Source organism: Taudactylus pleione, unplaced genomic scaffold, assembly GCF_031769625.1.
Source record: "Taudactylus pleione unplaced genomic scaffold, aTauple2 ptg001027l, whole genome shotgun sequence".
NCBI classification, from domain to species: domain Eukaryota; kingdom Metazoa; phylum Chordata; class Amphibia; order Anura; family Myobatrachidae; genus Taudactylus; species Taudactylus pleione.
The window spans coordinates 3,820,896-3,846,646 of NW_028285428.1; the positions used below are offsets into that span (position 1 = coordinate 3,820,896).

Consider the following 25,751-nt stretch of genomic DNA (forward strand, 5'->3'; position numbering starts at 1 on the left):
ACCATTTTTTTGGTAAATGCCCAGGGAGCCGTAGACAGGCCAAAGGGTAGAGCCTGACATTGGTAATTCTGCTGAAGGACAGCAACCCGTAAACATTGCTGGTGGGATGGAATAATAGGAACATGCAGATATACAGCCTGAACGTCCAGGCATCTACTCACAGAAAGAGGAGAGCTTTGAGTCTTAAAGACACCCCTCCCCCCTTTCCAGGCACACGGTACAGTGCCCTGCCCACGCCAGACCTAGACGGAATACTACACAAGGACAGGCTACATACTGGATCAGCCCTTAAAGCGAAACTGTCACTTTCACACAATTAATTTAACAACCTATGGAGTCAACTCATTAACACAAAAAGACACCGTTCAGCAACAAGTTGTTTACAATGTCACACAAGACCAACTTTATTTTTCCCTAAATCAATATATAGCTTTGTACTACATATAATTTGTTTTGACTTCTCTAAATGTTCACTAAAACATATGGGCAATAGTAGGGTAATGTTAATGGAAAATGTGCTCCTTATTCAGGAGTCCACATTCTGCATCAGTAGGCGCAGCAGTTCTATTTTACTGGGAAATACAGTCCTATAACACACTGCTTTCATAACACTTAGTTTATTGCTTAACTGAACATCAGAGAGTTGGTTCCATGCTGCATCCAAACATTGCCATGTACAAATGTATTTAGGAGTAAACCTATAATCACATGAAAGCCAGTGTATTCTGTAAGTGCACACATGACAGTGGTGTGATACATCATTCATCTCTATATTGCAAATAGAGAGAAAACATTTAAAAAATAGATGATACTGATGCTGCTATTGGGGCATCACAGTGGTATAGTGCTTATCAATACTGGCTCAGAGTACTGAAGCCATGAGTTCAATTCCCACTTATGGCTGTGGGGTTTGTATGTTCTCTCTGGGTTTCCTGCATGTGCTCAAATTTCCTACCACACTCCAAAAACCATACTGGTAGGTTAATTGGATTGAGACAAAATAAGCACACACTTGTATGTTAGGGAAGTTGGAGCCAGGACAGATCAGAATGTACAGCGCTGCATAAATTGGTGACACTACATAAATAAATGATCATTAAAACAGATTACAAAATCTGCATATGCATCTAGCATTATTGCAGGCATTAAAATGATGACATCTTGAATATGTTCGATAATCCAAGACTTAGTGAAAGGTATCGGTGACAGGTTGTACATTCTGCATTAGCTTGCCAGTCGCTTCTTTCTCTGAAACTTCCTTTAAACCCGTCGATTTCCTCAGTATTACCTGTAAGGAGACCACACATTAAATATTCTAATACTAACTGTATTATGTCTAGTGTGCAAAATGACTTTTTTTTTTTTTTTTTTTAATGATAAAAGCTCAAAACTATTTGGAAAATTCTAGTGTCAGACAAACATTACAGAAGTTATGTTATTACAAACTGCAATGGGCACGGCTTATCACATGAGAAGTGCTGTTCAAAGGGAGAGGGAGGGGGGGGGGGGGGTAGGGCGAGTATCCACATCAATTATATATGGCCAGATGTATGGAATGGATTAAAAGGGGGAAAAAGTGATATTTCCCCTATAACTAGCACTTGAGATTGCAAGTGACATTGTTTGAAAAATGTTCCAAGTTTCTACATTGTTATCTATTCTACACATTGTAAAAGCTACAGCAAGTTATACATTCAGAGCCAAGATATATTACTATAGTGTAACAATATCGTGTAACGCAATGATTGCTCATAGGTTGGACTCTGGCGAGCCCTATAAAATGGTTTCATCTCATCTTTGATTCCCAAATACCACTGTTACTAGCCCAAAATCCTCATTTATCCCAGAATGTCTGGCAGCCAGAACGATGATACAAGCGGAAGACCAAACGTCATATTCTGGATATTGCAAAGTAGCGTTGCGGACTTTGACATTTCCTTTTTGTGCCTTAGGGCTACAAAACATACCAGCACTGCATCTAGAAACCTGCTCCTACACTAGGAAAAAATAACATGGATAACGTTGATCAATAGGGCGAGTGCTGGGACAAAAATGGTAGAGGTGATAACTCAAAATGACTATAATGGTTACTAATAACCTAACTTTAGTTTCACATAAATTGAAGGAACTGGTGAAGTACAAGTCGCATCTCCACAATGTGAAATGCAAAAAGTAAAATTCCACTGGTCATAGTCGAAGGGCCATACACGGGAAGATGTGGGCCAATGTGGCACAGCAGCTTAACGCCTGTATCAGCTGTTTATGTGATCTGGCAATATTCAGTAACATGAAGTAGTGAACGTATACTTGGAATCTATAGCGCACAGCAATTAATGTGCTGTAGAATAACAGTAATATTGGTTATGTGCTAACAGCCAAATAGGCCCCCTCGCTACTTCACTATTCATGTTGCTTTGTTTTAGCACATTCAAGTAAAATTATTAAAGGTAACCTTTTAGAGCCACAGTGCGTTAAGGTCAATAGGTCCAGTAACGGCTACGCCAATTTCCATCACCACTCATCAACTTTTAGCCCAACCCGAGGGCCTATGGTGGGAAGAGATTCTTCTAGCACATCCGTTGAATCCACAGGGCCTTGCTATAAAAAAAATAAAAAAAGATAAAACACAATCTGTTATGATTGTTAAAATAAGAATTTCAAATATGACAAGATACAATCGGCAACTTAAAAATCTGAGAATTTAAAACCTAGAGATTCACATAGAGCAGTGGTGCTGTGACACCCGGGGGTGCCTCCGGCCACTTGCCATGGGTTGGTGGTCCAGGAACAAATTAAGTTATTTATGGTCAAAAAGACTGGCAGCCATCAGCTCTGGTTTACCTATCATAAAATGTGGACAGAAGCCGAACCCTGTCCACCACCACATAAATAAGGGTAAGCACAATTTACTTAATTTAATAATTTTTGCAGAATTGCTCAATAAAATCCTTTGGGCCTAGGGCTGCCATGAAGAAAGCATTGATACTCTAGGGGTGCTGTGATTCAAGTTTGAGAACCACTAAGGATATTTCTCATTAGAGGACCATCACATGCAGGCGCACGGTTACCAGTGCCTGGTACCGTAAATACATGCCCCTATGCAATAATTTGGCTGCCAAAGGCATTACTGATTAGACAGCAGGGGGATATTTGTAAATCTCAGAATACAACTTGTGATCATCAATGACAAGATCCAAATGCGCAGGGTTACATTATGTCCCTGCTCCCCTATCCATAGGTTTTCTTACTCACTTACGAGGAATATTGTCCAGTTAATTCCACGATTTCCCTTCTTTGACTGCTTTCCAAAACCCCTGTGAAAAGTGAGAGACAAGTCAGCATAACTTTACGATCAAACTTTCATTCAAAAGGGTAGAGAATGAAAGCTCACCTTACCTATTCTTATGGCCCTTGCTTTCAGGTCTCACTGCTAGACCTACTGGCTTTTTGTCACACCTGTAGTAGCTATCATTCTAGTAGGCTCCAAAAAGATGTTGCTCTCTTGCTAGTCTCTCTTCGTTATTTCAGCTGTAACTAGTCTTGGGGGGGGAAGCTCCTTACTAATCAGCATAGAAAGGCCTTTCACTTCTCGGAAGCTTGCAGCTCTTGTTCCTGCTGTAACTCCTGTAAGACTGACTGAGTCCATACTGCAAAAGCTGGAGAAGTCCTGTGCTAATGAGGTCTCCTGTAATCCTCTGGTCTATAAAGAAGTACCGCTCGCAATTTACTAGTACAATAGACAATTACTTATCTGCAAACAAACATGAACTAATTATGAATGTGAAAAAAAAAAAAGTATGAAAAATGATTGTTCCCATTTGGCTATGGTGCACGGTTCGAGCCCAGATTTGCCAAAGTGCAAATGGTTTTTCTCACCACAAGAGTCTCGTTCAAATTTATTGAATTGAAAACCAAGCTCTGGATAACCAGGATAAAATGGGTGAATGGCTTTCTATTTAAGTATACTCTATTGTACTTTATTGTAATAAAAGATTAAGGCAAAAATTACACCATTTACAAGATTGATATGAGCTAGTGAGACTGCTCAGAATTTAGTAAATTCATATTCTACAGCATGAAGCGAGAAGACGCCAAACACTTGTGTAAATCCAGGCCCCGGCCCTTTATGATGCCCTTATGGAGTAATATCACTATTTGATGATGTAGTCTACTTGTAATTTGTAGACCAGGGGTATAACAGCCTGCTAGTCGCAGGTAGTGGTGAGTTTTCAGCAATTTAGCCACAAAATGTAAAGTGCCCATTTTTTTTTTATAAGGCCAACTTATCACAAAACATGGCGGTTCGGATTTACACCAACTTATCGCAAGTTGGGATCTGGAAAGGAGGCAAAACGTCATCTTTCGTGGAAGCTTTGGATCTCCAGTAGCGGAGAGATGGAGTTTTTGTCTCGTTTTCAGATCAAAGCTAATAGAGGGGAATCCGAACCGTTCAGCTCTGCTTTAATACAGCGGGATAAAGCACGTCAGCTACTACATATACCTCCGGGAGATTTCAAAGAGATAGCTAGATACTGCAACATTAACATATGTACAGAGGGTTCCTTACACACACCTGAGGTCTATAGCTGGAATATTCCAGAAGCATGTAGCCAATATACCTGCCAAAAAATGCTAGGGTCTACTTTTTGGAAATAATTTCTTGATGGCAATGAACTCAACTTCCTTGCTCCTAGATTTTGACAACTAGTTCCTGAATTGTACATTTCATCCACCCATGCAATGTTAGAGCTCTTATCCACACCCAAGTGCCCATCTGTACCAATAATCAATTGCAGGTCACAATGGACACTTTTCTACTAGGTGACCGCAAAACCTTCTCTCCTCACCTCCATGTACAACACTGCACAATAGGTTGGGGCTTTATAAGAATAATTTGGGCCAAGCATACCTTGTATTTGTTACAGACTTATTTAGCCGAAAAACTGACAAAAACAGCTATTCGGACAAATTGGGTAAATCAAAACTGACTTAACCAATTGGTCTGGCCGACCATTTTTGTCTGTTTTCTAGTGTTGAGGAACAAATGGTCGATTAGCTAGAATGATATGGCAGCCAGATTGTTTATCTACCGATACTCTATGTAGGCTATGCCTTCCAGAAACATTCTGTAGTCTAAGTATGTTTCATTAAGAAATATTTAAGAAAAATATCCACACCCTCTCACTGAAGGAGCCTTGGGAAGCAAATGGTTGCAGTTGTTGCCTTTTTTAAAAGGAAGGCAGGTTCCATAACATTGTGGAGACTTTGGAATAGGGAAGGTCCTTTTGCACAGGTTCTACCAAAAGAAAGTCGATATGACAGTTTATAAAGGGCTTCAGATTTAAAAAGTTTATTGCAGTTGATTTAAATGCCCCATAGGAGGGGGGAAAAAAAAAAAAAAAAAAGTCTTGAATAAGGGATACGTAAAGGTAGAACCAGTGCAGCAAAAAAAAAAAAAAAAAAAAAAACAAACAAAAAAAAAAAAAAACGAACCTTGCCTAATCCAAGATTTCATTAAAGGGGAAGCAATCGGGAAGCAGACTGCCTATATACCGGCAGCCGGCTTCCCGACTGTCTTATCCTGGCATGGGTGAAATGGCGGGCGTCTAGATGTAGACGCCCGCATGAGACCGGCATCACGATCGTAGTGATGCCGGGCGCCGTGAGCGGACAGCCGCGTGGGGGGGGGGGGTTTAATGCTTAGGTGTAGGGCTCCCGGGGGGGGGGGGGGGGGGCTTAGGGTCAGGCACCCACCCGGGAGGGTTAGGCTAGGGGGAGGAGGGTTAGGCACCCCCCCAGGGGGTCTTAGGTTTAGGTAGCGGGGAAGGGGATTGTTAGGGTTAGGCACTCCTAAGGAGGGTTAGGTTGGTGGATACTTACCTATCCACGATCGGGATTTCCAGCGCTGTCGGGCTTCCGCTGCGTCGCACTCTGCTCCTGTCGGGCTGCCGCTGACGGGAATCGAACCGCCGACCATGCGGCGGCGGTATTTCATACCCATTCCCATTAAAGTAGGGTACACAGCTGGCTGACGAATCAGCAAGTATGTGGCCGTACATACACACTTAAAATCGTCCACCTTACAAGTCTGTCCGCAGAAACCAGTTGTGACATGGTCACAGATTCCTGCAGCCAGCATATCGTGGGTGACAATATATTGTTCACTGGCTGTGTACAAACGATATATTGTCCAGAGTGTAAGCAGCATTAAGAGTCACAAATCAGCAAGATACATTCAAGTACATACGTCAAGAGCTATGTGTGGAGGGACCTCTGAGTGTACGCCAGAAGTTTCAAAAATAACTCACTAACGGTATGACTTGTTACATATTGAGGATATAGAATTCGCTCAACCTGCTGCCAATCATTCAAGGCAGCCAATTTATATTCTAGCATCCAGCAAGAATCTATGGTGGTGAATCAATTCAGCACGAGGTGAATAGCCCTGTGCAGTTGGTGCCAAATAAATTCAGTGCACTGTTTAGGCCAACTATAAACTTTGTCCGAGAATGTCGGTTCTCTCGATTTAACCTTGGCGTTCAGTCTAAGAATGCCAGTTCTTGCGACTAAAGTGCAAACCGCAATGTCAGTTACTGCCGCGAATAGCTGGAAAAACAGCCTCGCTGTTGGCACTTTAGTCGGATTTCTACTCGCACCCTCAGGAGGGTGTGGGAGGATATCCTTTAGTCGGGCTAACATCGTGGTCAGTTGAATCTCTCTGGGAACCCCTTCCTGGGGCTATTCAACAATCGCAATTAATTGAATCACCCCTATGTGACCACCACATATACATCTGTGCTGGGATTTATGAAGTCGTGAAGAATACTACTGAGGATTTCATTTAGAGTTTCATCACAGTTTTCATTTATTACTAGGTCCACCGCACCATCAAAACTAGTAACATTTAATTCAATAAAAAAACACTATAGGATTCCAAGCTAGTCATCTCGTTACTGGACCTGAGCTTTCAGGGTTCAGCAAGGTGGACCAGGCACCTTCTATTGGTTCTCAGCCACTTCCAACACTATCAGGGATATTCAATATGGGAGCGATAACATCGTTTTGCGTTAATATCGCACTTTTGACGTCATTATCGCAGGTTTGACTTTTACACCGTATTCAATTTCAAAGACTTATCGCAGTTTTGAAAAGTCTGATAAAAAACGGGGATAACTTTTCACCATTGAATAGGTGTCGAAAAGAGTGCAGAATTGGGGTTTAGGGGTGCAGGCTTAAAAAAAAATAGCCTGCACTTCTGGGAATGACATTTAAAAAAGAACTGTCAAAAAAAGTTAAAAAAAATAGGGACACCCCAAAAAAAATGTAAAAATTGGGGTGAAAAAAAAATATATGGGAAAAAATTGTTTAACAATAAGGAAATAGGTTCAGGGCTATTCTGCAAGTATGCGGCAGGTGTTTTGAAGAATAGAATTATAGCGGCAGGTGCACAAATGCAGCATATTTAAAAACTTACTTTAGGGACATAAAAATGTGCTAGTACCCATTTTCATGTACCCCAAATTTGATGTTATTTTCGTTTTTTTAAGTGGACCTAAGTGCTCTTCTGCATCACTTCAATGTCGGGAAAAAAACACCTGCTGCAGCTATTTAAATCCCCGACTTTCAATTAAAGGCTAAAACGGGGGTACCCAGTGTTCCCCTATGTTTTTACTACTTTAGGGTCTTACAATTTTTTTAAGGAAAAATTCGTAACTTTACGCAAATCCAACTTCGAAGTTTCCCGTTTTCGTTAATTTTATATTGAATACGGGTATAAGCGGGAGCGCGCCCGATACTTTAACGCAGGTAAAAACTCCGATATGAAACGTTAACTTCGACAGTGAAGTTAACGTTTCATATTGAATACCCCTCAAAAAGCGCAGGGGTTTCAGTAAGGGTTCCAGAGGCTGACTGAAATGTAGGGATGGACCAAAGCCTAGGCATTAGAATATATAAATATTCTCCCTCTGGCTGTAAAAAAGTCGTCTTTATCTTCACATTAAGAGTAACAAATTACTACAACTGCATCCAGAAGGGAAGCCTAAGATCTAAGCTGGGTCGCTATGGCTAAAAGGCTGAAACATAATAGATCATGTTGTTAGGTCACAAAAGTTTAGCATTAGATCGTCAGACAGAAATGACTGCTTAGAGCACATTAGGATGCAGGGAGTGCTTGCTGCAAGCACAGCCAGATTACACACAGATAACTGGCCCCTGTACAGTAATACATCCTCAGTACATAGCAAGGGCTTGGCCACAGTGTCACGTGTCTGGTACAAGAGCCAAACGTTATTTGGCCATTCACCATTTCAAATACTCCAAAACCACAACCCACTGCAATTAATACAGAATGTGTAACCTAACGCATAGAAACTTGCACAACTAGACAATGTCATGGATAAAAACCTAACTATTGGCATTTACATTGGGAGATTTCACACAAAATAGTATTTTCATGGTAAAGCCAAGAGGTTCCATTTACATCATACAAAATCCTCTGTAGATTCATTGGCCATGGGGTAATCCCCACCAATACTCAGTACAAACCCCTTAAATAGGGTCAGTCATTTAGATGTAATCACCCGTGCAGTGGATATCCTTAAAGTTTTGGAGTTGGCAACCACTGAGCCTAATTGCAAGCGTTCAGCAGTCTACCTCAGTGGTACCTCAGGACCCCCCCCCCCCCCACAGTTCACATTTTGCAGCACAGGTGTACTCATTACTCACCGACATTTTAAAAGCTCTACAGGTGGATAGAATTATTTAACTTGTGATTCTGTGAGGAGACCTGGAAAACATGCACTGTTTGGGGTCCTGAGGACAGAGTTTGAGAGCCTGTGGTCTACCTGACTCAGCCACTATGGAAAACAGTCTAAGCACTAATTCACAATGGAGCAGGTCAACTTGTGAACAGGACTGGAAAAATGTAGTTAAAGGAATCATTGATCCCTTTAAAATATGCTCCAGGCAGTTGCCAAAACATTAGGCCAAGTTATGTTACTGTGGGTATATCCTACAGCAGTGGTCAGAGAACAGGGGTAAATTACCCCAGATGGGGTAAAAATGAAATTCCTGGGGGTAATGGACGGACAGGCGGGCATGCATATGAATCATTCTATAATATAGAATAATTCATATACATGCCCGGCTGTGCCACAGGGAGGCCCTAAGCCGGACGCCCGCTGAGATGTTATTACCAGAGGGCGCCCGGCTCCTTCCCTGCAGCACCGTGTTAGCCGGAGGCTGGAGTTCTCTTCTGAACTCCAGCTTCCGGTTCTCTCCATTGCACACTATGGGAGAGACGTCATGACTCAGAGGAGCAGCCGGGCGGACAGGACGGCGGATACAGGAGAGAGGATCAAGTGGTTTTTTTTTGTACAAGCAGCACTACAGGGGCATTATATGGGGGCACTACTACCCAGGGGCATGATATGGGGCACTACTAGAGGGGTATAACTATACAATTTCCTTCCTTTCAAATCAAGGGGATAATGTCGGCGTAACTAAATATATTTTGGGGTAAAAGGTAAAAAAAAAGTTCCCTGACCCGTCCTACAGGTTTAATTATTTGTTCCCACTACGGCCCTGTGTGGTGTTTGTATATTCGCCCTGTGCTTGCGTGGGTTTCCTCCGGGTGCTCCGATTTCATCCCACTCCCAACAAAATGAACGTGTGTGTGGGGTAGGAAATGTAGATTGTAAGCTCCACTGGGACAGGGTCTGATGTGATGGCCAAATATTCTCTGTAAGTCACTGTGGGTGCACTAAATAACTCGTAAAAAAAAAAAAAAGTTTACATAAAAAGTACTATTGTACGATTACATGTACATAGCACTTTGGATGTTCCAGTTGACTAGGCTTTCTGCATTTGCGGGACGTTACAGAGCACTCTCTAAACTAAGGCAGCCCTATAGCCTGGATTCACACAAGCTCTGATATCTTTGCGCAATATGAGGCAACTTCTGTTTACACTTCAACACAGTAATTCAAATGGCACTTCAGTATTGGGTGCCCTTTATTACACATACCATATTAGACTTTAAAAAGCAGGATGTTTAAGTAATACAGTTGGGTATAGGTTCATTTAGACACAGTCTGCCCTTTATTGAATATATACTATTAAAGTCACTACAGGCATTAAGTGCACAGTAGTCTCTTCAAATCATGTTCTAAAGTCTTTGGCTTGTTCCAAGATTCAAACGTTATTGTATATCATGTCACAAATAACAGAGCCAGGCAACATGGCAATGCAAGGGGATATTCTTATGTACCAAATAGTGTATTTATTGGACGCATGCTGGGATATACAGATAGGGTAACCACTTTCCTCATGGCTAGCATTCAAGCAAGGAAACAGGAGACAGAGGCAAAGTCACCAACACAATAGGTAGTAATGCCTACCAAGTCATCCAGTGTGAAATCTGACAATGGGATGAGGAGACAAGAAAACTGCATCTCTTTAAATTGTAGAATATACAGCCAAATGAGTTGTAAATGAGACAGGACCTACCATAGATTAAGCCCACCTAATTACCACTGTTCCATAAGGAGATGAGGCACCAAAGCCTTTTCAATATCCATCAATAGCCACCAGGAGGGAATCTGTATGGCAGAACTCCTGCATATGTGCCCCCACAAACGGTGTGAGGCACTGCCTCTTTTGAATTTTCTTGGATGTAGGTACAACGAAAGGCACAAGCCACCGTTTTGGAAGGAAACGCAAGAAACCCCTCAATGATAAATAAGGTGACCTTTGGAAGGATGCCAGCTGGAAACTCATCTAGCAAATAAAAACTACTTCAAAGAAGGAAAACACTAGGCACCAAACCGCTCAAATATCACCTGGGTGGTCCTTCAAGGCTAGGTTAAAAAGAATGGACACCGGCCATTTCAGCAGAAAAAAGGAAATTTCTATCTAGTATTAATGGGTAGAAAGTGGAGCATGACCCCAGTGTCTGGTTAAATGAGTATAGCCACTTGATATTTACTTCTAGTGCCATGGTCTTAAGAAGGGACAGCAGGCAGATCTGATCAAAGGCGGTGAGACAAATAAAACCGTCCGGTTAAGTTACTGTACTTCTGTGCCAAACACCACCCAAATCTTACTAAGAATTGGGAGGGTGGAAATACAGATAAAAAAACAAAAATTAATGTCAGCAGTGCACATGGATTCCATGCTATTGTCCCAAAGACTAGGTATAGGTAGACAATCAATACAAGATAGGAGATCTCTGGTCAACTAGTCACATATGACCCTGGAGTAGCCTCATCTTACTGTAGGTCATAGCACCAGTTAACTAGATGCCCCTCAGGTATCAGAACTCCTGCCCCTAATGTGTGTGTCTAGGCCTCTGGGTACACTAGGTTCTCTAAACTGTGGGAGGTATAGCGGTGACAAGCTGCTATGGATTTTGAGAGGAAACCAGACTGTCAATTGGTTGTTCCATAACTGACCTGAAGCTGGACTACCCTGATACTTCAAACATTTGATCTGGACCTCAAATTGCCTTTCAAGAAACTCCATGTGCCGTAGGGTACTCTGCGGCTTATAGGAGCCATCTTGTTGCCAACTGCTGAGCTTCCTGCAAGGCGGCAGTGGGTCTAGTGGTCTCAAAACTGCAACCAAAATGGTTTAGGCAGTAGGAGCAGACTCTGCTGCACACTCCAGGGACAGCAGAGGTTGTCTTATTCTGGGTAATAGGAGGAGCCAAATATGAAAAACTACAAAGCATTAGCATCATGTGCCGACCCATGCCATCGCTAAAGAGAAGTGACAGGTTAAGTTAGAATTTCCTTCCAGTGTACGTGTCCCCTAGATTATACCAAACAGGAAGTGACTTTACCGCAGCTACTTTAAAATAGTCTATTTCCAATTTCAGTTCAATGGTCATCTATAAGCTTTCCTCAGTAGGATGAAGAATTCTTCCACTTGAGCATCAGTGCATTAATAAAAAAAGGTACCACCAGAAATAAGAGCAACCTAGCCAAGAAACCTTCCCCTCCCCCCAAAAAAGAAATAAAACAGACAATGAAGGGAGGAGAAAATCTAATCAAAGAATGCACTGGATAGGATCAGTTTAAGGCAAGAGCAGTAAAGCTAGCGCATTAATAGATGAAAAATTACCTGTATCTACGATTTTAGTCATGCCCCTATGATCTTTACAAGTGCCCAACTAGGAATATATAACATGAAAGCGTCATTTAGAAGCCATGTCAAATGTGACAAGTAGAAAAAGTCAAAACCATGGAAACCAAGCAGCATAAAATTCTACTATCTGAATTAGTAAGTCCAAAAAGTCTGAAGTTATTTGATCAACTTTATGCTTAACACACCCCCCCCAAATGGTATTTTTTTTTTTTAATTATAGAAGGAATGTACTGAAACAAATCTTTATCCTGCCATGATATGCCCTTATGTGGGCTACCACAAAAGCTGCATTTAATAGCTGTTGGAAAAGGGTAATCCTACCTGCTATATTGCAAACAAAACAATATTGGGAAAACCCATCTCAGGGCAGCTGTTATTTGTGGTGGCACAAAACCAACATGGTTTTGGAAACTTGGTGTTCTAATAATGGTGGTCTTAACCACCAAAAGGACTACTCTCCATGGAAGAACGTTGTGCTAAAATAACGTGAGGCAAGCTTACAGATACAAGCCAGTTTATTAGAAAACATACAAGGAGTGGGCAGAAAAAAAAATTAAAAATAATAATTCTTACGTTGGTAGTGAATATCAATTCCTACAAACTTAAATAAGATCATGCAAGTAGTTTCTGGCTAGTTCTATATGGAAAGCTATATAAACAACTTGGCAAGTAGTGTCAAAACAAAAATCTCAGATTGTCTATAGGGGGAGAAAGAGGAAAAAAAAAAAAAAAAAAACTCAAACACTAAACCCAATTACACATACTTTTGTCAATACATCACTTCAGGTACAGCAACAAAATAGTGACTACCATGGTCTAATACATTTATACAAAATGGCACACGAGCCTACATTATGAAACATTTTAAACATGGCGATAGTAATTGATATTTTAGGCTACCAATCATCTGACCTGACTGAACCAGACAGTGATGTTCAGAATAAACAGAAGTGTACCAAGTCCTTAAGACATTTCATTAGTACACAGGTTCTCAACCTCTGTCCTCAGGATCCCAAACAGTGCATGTTTTCCAGGTATCCTCATAGATTCACAAGTGAAATAGTTAGCTCCACCAGTGGATCTTTTAAAATGTGTCAGTGAGTAATGAACACATCCGTGCACCTGCTAGGTGATCTGGAAAATGTGAACTGTGTGGGGTCCTGAAAACAGTTTGAGAACCCCTGCACTAGTATGTTCGCCTCAACTTGGAGACAATTCAGTCTAAGGCAGAGGTTCCCAAACGCAGTCCACAAGGCACCCCAACAATTCAGGTTTTGGAGATATCCATGGTTGAGCACAGGTGGTTAAATCAAATTGACTGAGGTACTAATTAAGTCACCTGTGCTCAGCCATGGATCTCTCCAAAACCTGAACTGTTGGGGAGCCTTGAGGACTGCGTTTGGGAACCTCTGGTCTAAGGGGTAACTGTACTAAAGGGTGGGTTTACAAAAGTGAAGGTACACAGCCCATAGCAACCGAATTTCAGCTACCACTGCCTAAAATGTACCAGATAAACTAGAACCAGATCTCTGGTTGCTATGGACAACTACCTAAACCCAAGCTTTAGTGAATTTACCCAAAACTTTAATAGATTTGGGAGCAGGAGAGGAAATAAAAACCCCTCAACCAGTTTTATCGCTTGAAATACCACTGCGGAAAGGGTCACTCTGGTCATTGGGAGTTGCACCCATGGATACTTCCAGGTACACATTTGTTAATAATCTGACTAACTCATGAATAAAAAAGGAGCATGTTTATTTTTGTTGAGCAATCCTTTGTGCCCTGATAAGTGAAGAATACTGAACTGCACAAAATAGTTTAAAAGTTAAAAATTCCTTAATTCTTTATTCCTGGTTTCACTAGCACAATTTACAGGGCAATATACCTGATGTAATGGGGAAATGGGAGAAAAACTACAACAGATAAAAAGATCTCAGGAATGTACATCTAATCAACACTACATTGCATTAATCATCAGCTGCACTGTTAGCAAACTGTGGCTATTACAGTCCTGAACAAGAAATGCCTCCTCTGTATAAAGCTGCGGTAACTTTTCTGACTATGGATCATCGCTGCTCCTGAAGATTTTACAGTTCCTCTAATGCACATGGACGACTGTCTCAAAGTAACCTGCAGCTTTCCTGACAACTCCTCGCTCTCTTGCTAAGAACTGTAGCCTGTTGAATGATATAGGACAAGAAGGTTATTACTCAAGTGATTCTCCAGCCAAATCCGATTAGCACAAGACAGAAAACAGCCATTAGAAGTTACCTTTTTCTGTTGTAGACTCAAAACCTTCTGTTGCCGTAGCTGCTGCCACCGCCACCTCCCCCTCCTCCACCACCACCAGATCCGTAGCCACCTATGAAAGAGTGAGTTTAGCTTTGTTAAAGAAAAAAAATAAAATAAAATGCAAAGCAGATACAAAAACCAAACGCTACACACCACCATAGGGGCCGCTGCCACTTCCAGAGCTTCTTCCGCTAAAGCTTCCTCCTCCGCCGCTTTTCATGGGACCATAACTGGATTGCTGCTGGCCACCATAGTTTCCAAAGTCATTGTAGTTACCTGCAAATTGACAGTTGCCACAAAAACCAAAATGTTTTTTTTTTTTAATGTACAAAAAAAAACCCCAACCTGAAGAATGGAAGGCCTTCAAATAAGAAAATAAAATAAATAAAAATATATATTTAAACTATGTGACTTATTTTATTTTAAGTCGTAAAATTTCAGGCCAAACTTACCACCACCAAAGTTTCCGCCTTCATTGTAACCATCATATCCAGAACTGCTGCCGCCACCACCACCATATCCACCTCCTTGGTTTCCATAGCCTGGGCTTCCTCCGTAACCTCTGCCGCCATACCCAGGGCCACCACCACCATAATTACCACCACCACCACCTAGGTACAAAGAAAAGTAGTAAAGGAAAGGCATTGAGTGAATGTACAGTATATACTGGAAGTTAAACCAGGTTACAGCTAAAATATTTGATAAACATTTTATAATTGGACAGTGTGGGGTATGTACATGTACGAGTTAAAAACAGGAGAAAAAAACAGTATGATAACGTCAACCTGAAAACTCTACTACTGGAATACTACTTTGTATTTGGAGAGAGGCCAAAGTGCGGTTTCTTCAAACACCTGCTTACTCCATGTCCTGCACACTACTTACTGGCCACCCTGCTTACTCCATGTCCTGCACACTACTTGCTGGCCACCCTGCTTACTCCATGTCCTGCACACTACTTGCTGGCCACCCTGCTTACTCCATGTCCTGCACACTACTTGCTGGCCACCGTGCTTACTCCATGTGCTGCACACTACTTGCTGGCCACCGTGCTTACTCCATGTGCTGCACACTACTTGCTGGCCACCCTGCTTACTCCATGTCCTGCACACTACTTGCTGGCCACCCTGCTTACTCCATGTCCTGCACACTACTTGCTGGCCACCCTGCTTGAACATTGCAAGGAGATAACACTTGCTTGATACACCTCTGAAAGTTTAAAATCTTACCCTTACAGCTTCTGCTCTCCCCCCTGGACACTACCCAGATGGACCTCAGTGACCTAGCCATGAATATCTGTCCATATACCTTCTCACCCTAATACCCTAGCCATCAATCCTAATACCCTCACCCTAAATCCTTATGCTAATACCCGAACACATTAACACTCACCCTTAAGATCTATTGGTGAAAACAAGAGATATGGTAAGAACTTACCTTTGTTATCTCTGTTTCTACGAAGTCCATAGGGTCCACAGGGTTGACCTTGGGGTTATAGCTGGAACAGGATCCATGGGCACCACACAGTTAAGCTTTTAGCTCCCAGGATGCACTTGGGTCCTCCTCTATAGCCCGCCCCCGAGCCACAGGCACCTCAGTTGGTAAGCAGCCTAGGCCGGAGGAGAATATGGAACAGAGAGAAGGAAGACTGGAACACACAAGAAACCATACTCACAGCAATAGGAGACGGAAAACCGGTGACCAGCCACACAGCCCATTTGAAGCCAGGTGCGTCAGGGCGGGCGCCCTGTGGACCCTATGGACTTCGTAGAAACAGAGATAACAAAGGTAAGTTCTTACCATATCTCTTGTTTTCTACTTCAGGGTCCATAGGGGGTCCACAGGGTTGACCTTGGGGATGTCCCAAAGCAGTACAACTAAGGGCGGGGACGCTCCTGTGCTGAAAGGAGTACCCGGCGCCCAAAGGATGCATCCTGAGAGGCAAAGGTGTCAAACGCATAGAACCTCAAAAACGTTTGAATTGAAGACCAAGTGGCCGCCCTACACAGCTGAACAGCAGAAGCGCCACGTCTAGCAGCCCAAGAGGGACCCACAGAACGAGTGGAATGAGCCTTAACAGAGGCTGGCACAGGTAAGCCCTCCTGTGCATAAGCCTCACAAATAACGGAACGAAGCCAACGGGCTAACGTTTGTTTGTTGGCAGGCCAACCCCTCTTGTGAAAACCAAAGAGGATAAACAAGGAATCAGACTTCCTAACCGAAGCCGTCCGGTCTACATAAATTCTAAGCGCCCGGACCACATCTAAGTCTCACCAGCTGAAAGATCAGGGGACTGAAAAGCTGGCACAACAAGTTCCTGATTAATATGGAACTTCGAGACCACTTTGGGCAAAAACTCAGGACGAGTGCGGAGCACCGCTCTGTCCTGGTGAAAAATCAGGAAAGGAGGGCGACAGGAAAGCGCCCCCAATTCAGACACCCTCCTGGCCGAAGCAATTGCCAGGAGAAAAACCGTCTTAAATGTCAGCCACTTGAGCTCCACCGCCTCAAGAGGCTCAAACGGAGGACCCTGCAGGACCCGTAGCACCACCGCCAAGTCCCAAGGAGCCACAGGAGGCACAAAGGGAGGCTGGATCCTGAGAACACCTTGGAAAAAGGTGTGAACGTCTGGTAGTATTGCAATCCGCCGTTGAAACCACACGGACAAGGCGGACACATGAACCTTCAGAGATGCAAGGCGTAAGCCGAGATCCAATCCTGACTGAAGAAATTCCAAGATCCTAGAAACTCGGAACACCTGAGGATCATAAAGTCTGGACTCACACCACTGAAAGTAAGTATGCCACACTCTGTGATAAATCCGTGCTGAAGCAGGCTTGCGTGCCCTGAGCATCGTACCAATAACCGAACTGGAGAAGCCCCGAGACCTCAAGACGGCTGTCTCAAGAGCCACGCCGTCAAAGACAGCCGACCCAGATCCGGGTAAAGGCAGGGCCCCTGAGACAACAGGTCCCGACGTTGAGGAAGAAGGTACGGAGCGTCGATGGAGAGGCTCCTCAGATCGGAGTACCAAGGACGTCTGGGCCACGCCGGAGCTACCAGCACGAGCATGCCGCCGTCCTGCTTGAATTTCCGCAGAACCCGAGGAAGCAGGGATATCGGAGGAAACAGATACGCCAGGTGAAACGTCCATGTCACCGACAGCGCGTCCACCAGACTTGCACCTGCGTCTCTTGTCCTTGACCCGTAAACGGGCAACTTGTGATTGTGATGGGAGGCCATCAAGTCCAGCTCCGGCAGTCCCCACCTGTCCACGAGTAGCTGAAACACCTCTGGGTGAAGCGACCATTCCCCGGGATGCACGTCGTGACGGCTGAGGAAGTCCGCCTCCCAATTGAGGACTCCGGGGATGAAGACCGCCGAGATCGCTGGAATGTGACCCTCCGCCCAAGACAGGATACGAGACACCTCCGACATCGCTGCCTGACTGCGAGTTCCGCCTTGGTGATTGATATACGCCACCGTGGTGGCGTTGTCGGACTGCACCTGTACCGCCCTTCCGTGAAGAGCGGGGCCGGACGACTGCAGGGCCTTGTATACTGCCCGCAGTTCCAGGATGTTGATGGGGAGAAGTGCTTCTTCCGCTGACCAACGACCCTGAAGCGACAAAGAGCCGGTCACTGCCCCCCAACTCCGGAGACTGGCATCCGTCGTGAGCAGGACCCAGTCCGGGATCCAAAATGGGCGCCCCTCGACCAGATGAGCTGTCTGAAGCCACCAAGCCAAAGATAGCCGAACGTCCGGAGACAACACCAGCACCTGAGAGCGGATCCGGTGAGGTAACCCGTTCCATTCTGATAGAATCAGCCCCTGCAGGGGCCGGGAATGGAACTGGGCAAATTCCACCATGTCGAATGTCGACACCATGGACCCCAGAACTCTCATAGCCGAATGGACCGACAGGCGGCAACGGCTCAGGCAACTGCGTATCCGCAGCTGTAGTGAGGCGACCTTCTCCGGAGTCAGGAAGATCCTTTGCTGACGCGAATCCAGCAGGGCTCCCAAATGAACCATCCGCTGTGATGGAATCAGAGAGGACTTTTTCCAATTTATCAACCACCCGTGTGCTTGCAGGCAAGCGATCGTCAGGTGGAGATGTTGAAGCAGTACCTCCGGGGAGCTCGCCAGCAACAGGAGGTCGTCCAGGTACGGCAGCAGCCGTACATTCTGGTTCCGAAGATGTGCGGCCATGACCGCCATAATCTTCGTGAACACCCTCGGTGCCGTGGAGAGACCAAAGGGTAGCGCCCGGAACTGATAGTGGTGTTGAAGGATAGCGAACCTCAGATACCGCTGGTGTGAAGATGCTATCGGAACATGGAGGTAGGCGTCCTGGATGTCCAGGGACACCATGTAATCCCCCGGTTCCATCGCCAGAATGATGGAACGTAACGTTTCCATCCTGAACTTGGGAACTCTGAGGAATTTGTTCAGAGACTTCAAGTTGAGGATAGGGCGATGAGAACCATTGGGTTTCTGCACCAGAAACAGAGACGAATAATACCCCGTCCCTCGTTGTGATAGAGGAACGGGAACAATGACCCCTGCTTTCAGCAAGGACTCTATAGCCTCCTGAACCTGTAACGCCTTGGTCTTGTTCTGAGAAGGACTTGTGCAGAAAAACTGGTGGGGTGGTCTGTGCCGAAAAGACAGGGCGTACCCCTGGGAGACCACTTCTCGAACCCAGGCATCCGTGGTGGTATTGTGCCAGCACTGGGCAAATAGAAGAAGTCGGCCTCCCACTCTGAGGTCCCCCAGAGGGAGGCCCGTCCCATCAGGCCGCAGGTTTATCTTCCTGCTTGGAAGAAGGGCGCCGAGCACTCCAGGCTTGCTTCTTGGGTTTAGAGGCCGTCTTACTCGCAGACTGTCTCGGGAAGGACTGACCTTTCGCCTTACCCTGAACCCGAAAGGAACGAAAAGCCGAACTCCGAACCTTAGCAGGCAGTGCCGCCGAAGGGAGGAAGGCCGACTTGGATTTAGCCAGGGTGTCCACTATTTTGTCCAAGTCCGGACCAAATAGTAATTCCCCATTGAAAGGTAAGGCCTCCAGACCTTTCTTTGAATCAGAGTCCGCTCTCCAGGACCGCAACCATAAGGATCGGCGGGCAGACACCGCTGCAGCCGATACCCGCGAGGTCAGCAGACTAGCATCTAAAGAAGCTTCTCCAATGTAAGAAGCGGCGTCCCTCATTTGTTCCAACAACGCCCGCTGGACATCCGGAGCGTCGTCCGGGAAGGTATCTTCCAATGCATTGGCCCACCCCTCAATGGCCTTGGCCACCCAGGAAATGGCCATGGACGGTCGGGCCACCGCCCCGGAGAGGGAGTAAATAGACTAAGCAAGTCTCAACTTTCCTGTCCGTGGGATCCTTCAGCGAGGATATCGACGGTAATGGTAAGGTGGCGCCCCGAGTTAAACGGGTGACATGGGAATCCACCGCCGGTGGAGTTTCCCATTTTTTACAATGTGCCTCAGGGAAGGGGTAATTAGAAGCCAACCGCTTCTGAGGAAGGAATCTCTTACTGGGCGCCTGCCAAGCTACCGCCATATGATCCGTCAACTGATCCGACAGGGGAAACACCGCAGAAGCCACCTTAGTTTTTTTGAAACTAGGAAACTTCGACCTAGGAACCGGTGCCTCATCCTCTATAAGAAGAATAGCTCGCACCGCCCTAACTAGTGCTCGCACATTAATGGACGACTTGGTATCCATTTCTTGGACCGAGGCGTCCGAGTCAGTGTCATCAGGGACCTCCCCATCATCTGAGGAACCCTCTGAGTCAGATACCTGAGCAGCCCGTGTCATGAGTGGGCGTTTAGAAATCCTAGAAGGCATATCAGTCTGCAACATTGACCGAAAAGCTGAGGAAGCGGACGCCAAATTTTGCACGGAGTTGGAGAGCACATCCACCCATGGTGGAGGCATCGCCATAGGGGCCTGAAAAGGTACCACAGGCTGCTGCGGCACAGGGGAAGCCTGTATATACATAGGCAACCCCGCATAGGGACCAACTGATTGAGACCCAGGAGGACTCCGCAACAACTGCGGGACACCCGGGGAATGGGGGATGGTCGGCTGGGGCACCGCCCTAGTAGGGAGAGCAGTCGGGACCGACAGACGGTCCGCAATAGACACCAGCACTTGAGAAAACATCGCCCACGGTGGTTCCTGCGCCAGAGAAGGTCTGGATGGGCCAGGAGCCACCTGGCATCGACTACACAGGCCATCCTGTGACAAATCCTCCCTATCTACTCCTGCAGAACAGCGTCCGCAGGAGGCCAACACCGGAGCCACTGAGCGCTCAACCTCCTCGTCTGACATGACAGAATATATTATATATCTGGCACCAGGGTAGAAGTAAAACGCACTCACCGGTGTGCTGAACAACAGCCCACAATATGGCACTGAGTAGCACACAACTGTATGTGACGGACCTCACAAATACGTGATCTATATAAGTGAGGTCAGTAGAAACGCCCCTCCCCCACACACCTGCAGGGCTTGTAGGAGAAGTAAAGGGATAGGTATAAGCTGACAGTAAGCGGAAAATAAGCACAGACAGGCAGCACTAGCAAAAAGTCACATACCATGCAGGAAGATATACTCACTGCACCTTTACACTACAATCAACCTGCCCAGATTCAGTGTCTGGGAGGGCTATAGTGCTGTGTACGCTGTCCTTAATCAGGGGAGAGGTACACAGGGGGACCGGTCCGCGTGCTCCCTGAGATCTGCGCTGCCACTGGGAAAATGGCCGCTGGAGACCTGAGGAGGAGTGGCCGAGGAATCTGCAGCTCAGCGACGCCAGACTGCGTGCTGAAAGGCGCGCTGAGCTGAGGGGAGGAGCCGCTGACAGGGAAGGCTTCCTCCCCTGGCTGGCCATAACCCCAGGGATGCTGGCTTCCCGCTTGCCGGTTATCCCTGGTGGTCTAGTGGTCCCACGGGTTATGGGGGGGCCCGCCGCCACTGCCAGCAGCCTCCGGTCTGTCCCCCGGACCGGAGGCTAAAGGACTGCATTTAAGGCATTCCGCGCGCCGCCGCTAGCCAGCGACGCGCGGCTTACCTGAATCCCCGGCGACTCCGGCAGCAGTCCTGGGAGGTAGACAGAGTCCGGCTAGTACGGACTCTGCCCTCCCGCCGCGATCCCCAGATCAGTACTGGCGTCGCAGCGCCAGTCGGGGAACAGAGCGGCAGCGTGGGCGTCTGTACAGACAGCCCTTCGCTGCCGTCTGTAGTAAAAAGATTAAAAATAAATAAAATTTAACTTAAAATAAAAAGCTTCTGGGGGCTGCTCCTGCAGCCCCCCTGCGCGGTGACCGACTCCGGCCGGGCACCAGCTTACACTGAGGTGCCTGTGGCTCGGGGGCGGGGTATAGAGGAGGACCCAAGTGCATCCTGGGAGCTAAAAGCTTAACTGTGTGGTGCCCATGGATCCTGTTCCAGCTATAACCCCAAGGTCAACCCTGTGGACCCCCTATGGACCCTGAAGTAGAAAGTACGCTATACAAGTGCGCTAAACCCAAACACTAATACTCTAACCCTCACCCTTAATCTTACTACCCTAACAAACTACCCCTTTCCCTTAATGTTAGAATTTTAGCGTTTAAGTTAACACCCTAACCAAACCCCTAATCCAGCTCTACCCTAACCATACCCTAAAAAGGGCAGACCATCAAAATCTATGTTTCTGAGTAAGTGGCCAAAGGGTAGGGATAGGCATCGATAGTGGAAATATCAATTTTCCACATTTGTTATCAGATTTCTTAAGTCTATCATGAGGTTTTGACGTCTCACTACCCATTATCACCAAATACACAATATTCCTTGATTGACTGCAAGTACAGCGGCCAGCAAGCCCCATTCTAACCTGGGGTCCTTCACTGCGCATCTAGGGCCTGCAGGGCACAGTTTTGTGACATATGCCACTGTAACCGGAGACTGACTATTCTAGAACTTTGAATTGTCTATTTTATTTCCACTACAAAACCACCTTGTTTCATAACAAAGTTTCACAAAGGTGAAAAAAAAATTACATAACCCATCTTATTTCCTTACTATGGGGTGGGCACCCACTTACCATCACCACCAAAGCCATTGTATCCATCTCCACCACCACCACCGTAACCCCCTCTGCCACCACCATATCCACCTGCAGGCAAAAATTAAGTTACATTTCAATTTCTTCTAGCACACAACAAGGCTATGAGTGCACACCACCTGGGTCGGTGGCCTTACCTCCTCCTCTGTTACTGAAGCCCCCACTGCCGCCGCCACCACCCCCACCTCCACCTCCTCTTCCGAAGTTTCCGCCACTGCTTCCATAATTTCCACCTCTACCCATGAAGTTGCTTCCGCCACCTCCACGCCCTAACAGACAAGAAAAGCATGGTCTCCAAACCCGCTGAATAAATGCCCTACTCAAGCGCCTGCCACATTGGTAGATAAAGCAGATTACCTCTCTGGGAGCTGGCCGTTTGCATCTCTTGCTTTGAAAGTGCCTTTTTCACTTCACAGTTGTGCCCGTTAATGGTGTGGTATTTCTGTACTGAAAGACAAATAAAAATATTTTTTACTTTTAAAGAGACTGCAGTTAAGGTACACTCAGTAACTTTCATTTATACATAATGTGTTAATTTCATATGTATATAGACATAGCTAACATGGTTTTCTTCTGTAAGAAATAAAATATCCGAGCCTGGTAAAACTGATCCTGAAGAAACCGCCTCCTAATCTAAGGCTGGGTACACACTGTACGACGTGTACCCAGCCGGACATCTTCAGCGATAGGACCAGACATCGGCAAGGGAATACACATTTGCCGATGCGGGCAGCGACTGATGGGGTCATGCCGCATTCGTAAGCATGGCCCGAGCTAACAACATCCCTAGTTAGTCCTGCATGTAGCGCTGACAGTGGATGTCGCCGACGACCGGCGGGAGCGCGCATAGTCAGCGACATGGAAGGTACACACTAGACCATGGGCCAGATATGCCGCTCCAATCCGCCGGCTCAGACGACATTTCGTCTAGTGTCTGCCCAGCAAAACTCACTACCAAAATTTCAGCCACCGAACTAGGACAATGCACCATCGCAAGGAAAGATACAGGTGTTCATCTCCAAATAAGCCATCAGGAAGACTAGGTTGCCGTGACTACTAGAGAACAGACCTAACAAACTAGTAAATATAATTTACTCACCAACAATCTTATCAACTGTGTCATGGTCGTCAAAAGTGACAAAAGCAAATCCCCTTTTCTTTCCACTCTGGCGATCTTCCATAACTTCAATGGTTTCAATCTTGCCGTAGGTTTCAAAATAGTCTCGCAAATGGTACTCTTCCGTGTCTTCCTTTATGCCACCCACAAAGATTTTCTTTACAGTGAGATGTGCACCAGGTCTGACTGAATCCTATGAACAGGGACAGTTGTTATTTTGGACCATTCAAGAGTAAATGCGGCCAGAACCAGAAATAAATAATGTATTACCTCTCTGGAAACTGCTCTTTTGGGCTCAACAACACGACCATCTACTTTGTGTGGCCGAGCAGACATGGCAGCATCAACCTCTTCTACGCATGAGTAGGTCACAAAGCCAAAACCCCTGGAGCGCTTGGTTTGTGGATCTCTCATAACCTGAAAATAAGGCTTGGTTTAGTAGAGATCACATGATGGCAAAGCATTGATAAATGATCCTTATGTTACACACCCCGCACCCTCCCCGTTAGTGCCTAAACCCAAGTCTCCCCCCAGTGGTGCCTAACCCTCCCACCCCTCCCCAGCGGTGCCCAACGCTAACCCAGATATGCTACCTAAACCCAACCTTCTCACCCCGCAACTAACACTAAGGGTGCCACGGACATACCTCATTCAGGCTAGGGTTGGAATTAAGATAGATGTCTGTATTTCGACGCCTCAAGTCCTGTGACGTACTTTCAGCATCGGGTTTGAGACCAGCAGAACCGCAGCCGCCGGTCTCATAACTACATCCCGGCGGTAGTGTCACAAAGGTGTATATTGATAGGGTTATGGTAAGGAGTGTGTAAACTTTGAATTTTTTACCTAGGCTCAAAGATCTCCAACTACACCACCACAATTCGTATTTGGGCTTGATGACATTTGATGCAGCAGAGTGGCTACACAATCAATGTATAGATTGGTGCAATGGTCTAATAACAAAAACTTAAAATACCAACATCGACAATTCAAATGCATAGAATGAAAACTTGAGAACTCACTACACAGTCTGTGAGCTTTCCCCATTGTTCGAAGTGTTCCCTTAGGCTGTCATCTGTAGTTTCAAAACTCAGGCCACCGATAAACAGCTTTCTTAACTGTTCTGGCTCCTTCGGTTCATGTCCCTGCATGGAATTAAGACATAAAATTTATATAATAATAATAATAATAGAAAAAAAAAAAAAAAAAAAAAAAAAAAACACATTGGTAGTGTAAACACAAATAAGGAAATGTATAATAATTTTCACTTTAAACCCCCAACTAGCAGAAACATGTTCGCCTATGTTGACAGCTAAATAAATTTACCTCCCATTGCCTGTCATACCACCATCAGTATGAGATCAGTCCAATTAGGTGTGAAGGGGGTGAATTGTCATTGCAACATGTCCCATGTTTCAGCCCTATATACTCAAACAAATTAGATGTGAAGGGGGCGAGACCACAGCTTGCCCCCTCCCCACTAATGCTGCCCATCCACTAGCAGACCATAAAAACGACAGCACGATTAAGACATTGTAATCGTGCTGTTTCCATGTCTGTGATAAGCCTACACTGACCAAGCAGACGTTCAGTGCAGGTTCATAAATCATCTGGCACCATGCTGAACCTGACGTTATCGTCAGGTTGACCAGCATGTTTGCCTGATGATTGATGTCGGAGACGACCAGCATGCACGCCCATCGCTGGTCGTTTTCGACTATAAAGTGCCCGATTTGCGGACGACTTGCAAGCGATTGCACGATAACAATGTCGTTATCGTGCAATCGCCTGTCACAATCGCCTAGTGGATGGGCAGCATTACACGCTTGGCGAGCAACTCACACCTAACTGGATAGTGCCTCATATGTAAGATGGAATGTGAACCATGTCGTCCGCACCCAGAGTTGAATTTCATGAATTAAAGATAGCAGGGACAGGTTTCTTTTGACCCACTGAGACTCAAGCACAAGAACCTTATGGTTTTATTGTGCTTTGATTTGTGAAAAAATATTCTCTGGAGCAGGTTATGTGGTCAGGAAAAAAAACGTGAACCATCAGGAATGGTGTCATGCTTTAC

The 25,751-nt window shown here is 45.5% G+C and overlaps 1 protein-coding gene across 5 annotated transcripts in view; it reads right to left on the reverse strand.

Annotated features, from left to right (window-relative positions):
* Window positions 1-376: 376 nt before the first annotated feature.
* The window catches only part of HNRNPA3 (heterogeneous nuclear ribonucleoprotein A3), a 31,014-nt gene continuing 5,639 nt past the window's right edge, over window positions 377-25,751 (reverse strand). The window contains exons 3-14 of one of the 5 annotated variants that reach the window (XR_015874827.1): window positions 24,697-24,819; window positions 23,948-24,094; window positions 23,660-23,870; window positions 22,918-23,007; window positions 22,698-22,829; window positions 22,540-22,611; window positions 14,892-15,050; window positions 14,593-14,715; window positions 14,419-14,509; window positions 3,257-3,314; window positions 2,453-2,598; window positions 377-1,288 (exon numbers count right to left, since the gene is read on the reverse strand). Coding sequence is in view for 3 of the 5 variants with exons in the window: in XM_088461208.1 (XP_088317334.1) it covers window positions 14,436-14,509; window positions 14,593-14,715; window positions 14,892-15,050; window positions 22,540-22,611; window positions 22,698-22,829; window positions 22,918-23,007; window positions 23,660-23,870; window positions 23,948-24,094; window positions 24,697-24,819 (1,131 nt within the window). In the remaining 2 variants the exon portion in view is untranslated. Of the gene's footprint in view, window positions 1,289-2,452; window positions 2,599-3,252; window positions 3,315-12,644; window positions 14,325-14,418; window positions 14,510-14,592; window positions 14,716-14,891; window positions 15,051-22,539; window positions 22,612-22,697; window positions 22,830-22,917; window positions 23,008-23,659; window positions 23,871-23,947; window positions 24,095-24,696; window positions 24,820-25,751 lie in introns of those variants that run through there. The other 4 variants (XR_015874828.1, XM_088461208.1, XM_088461209.1 and 1 more) reach the window with 4 other exon arrangements.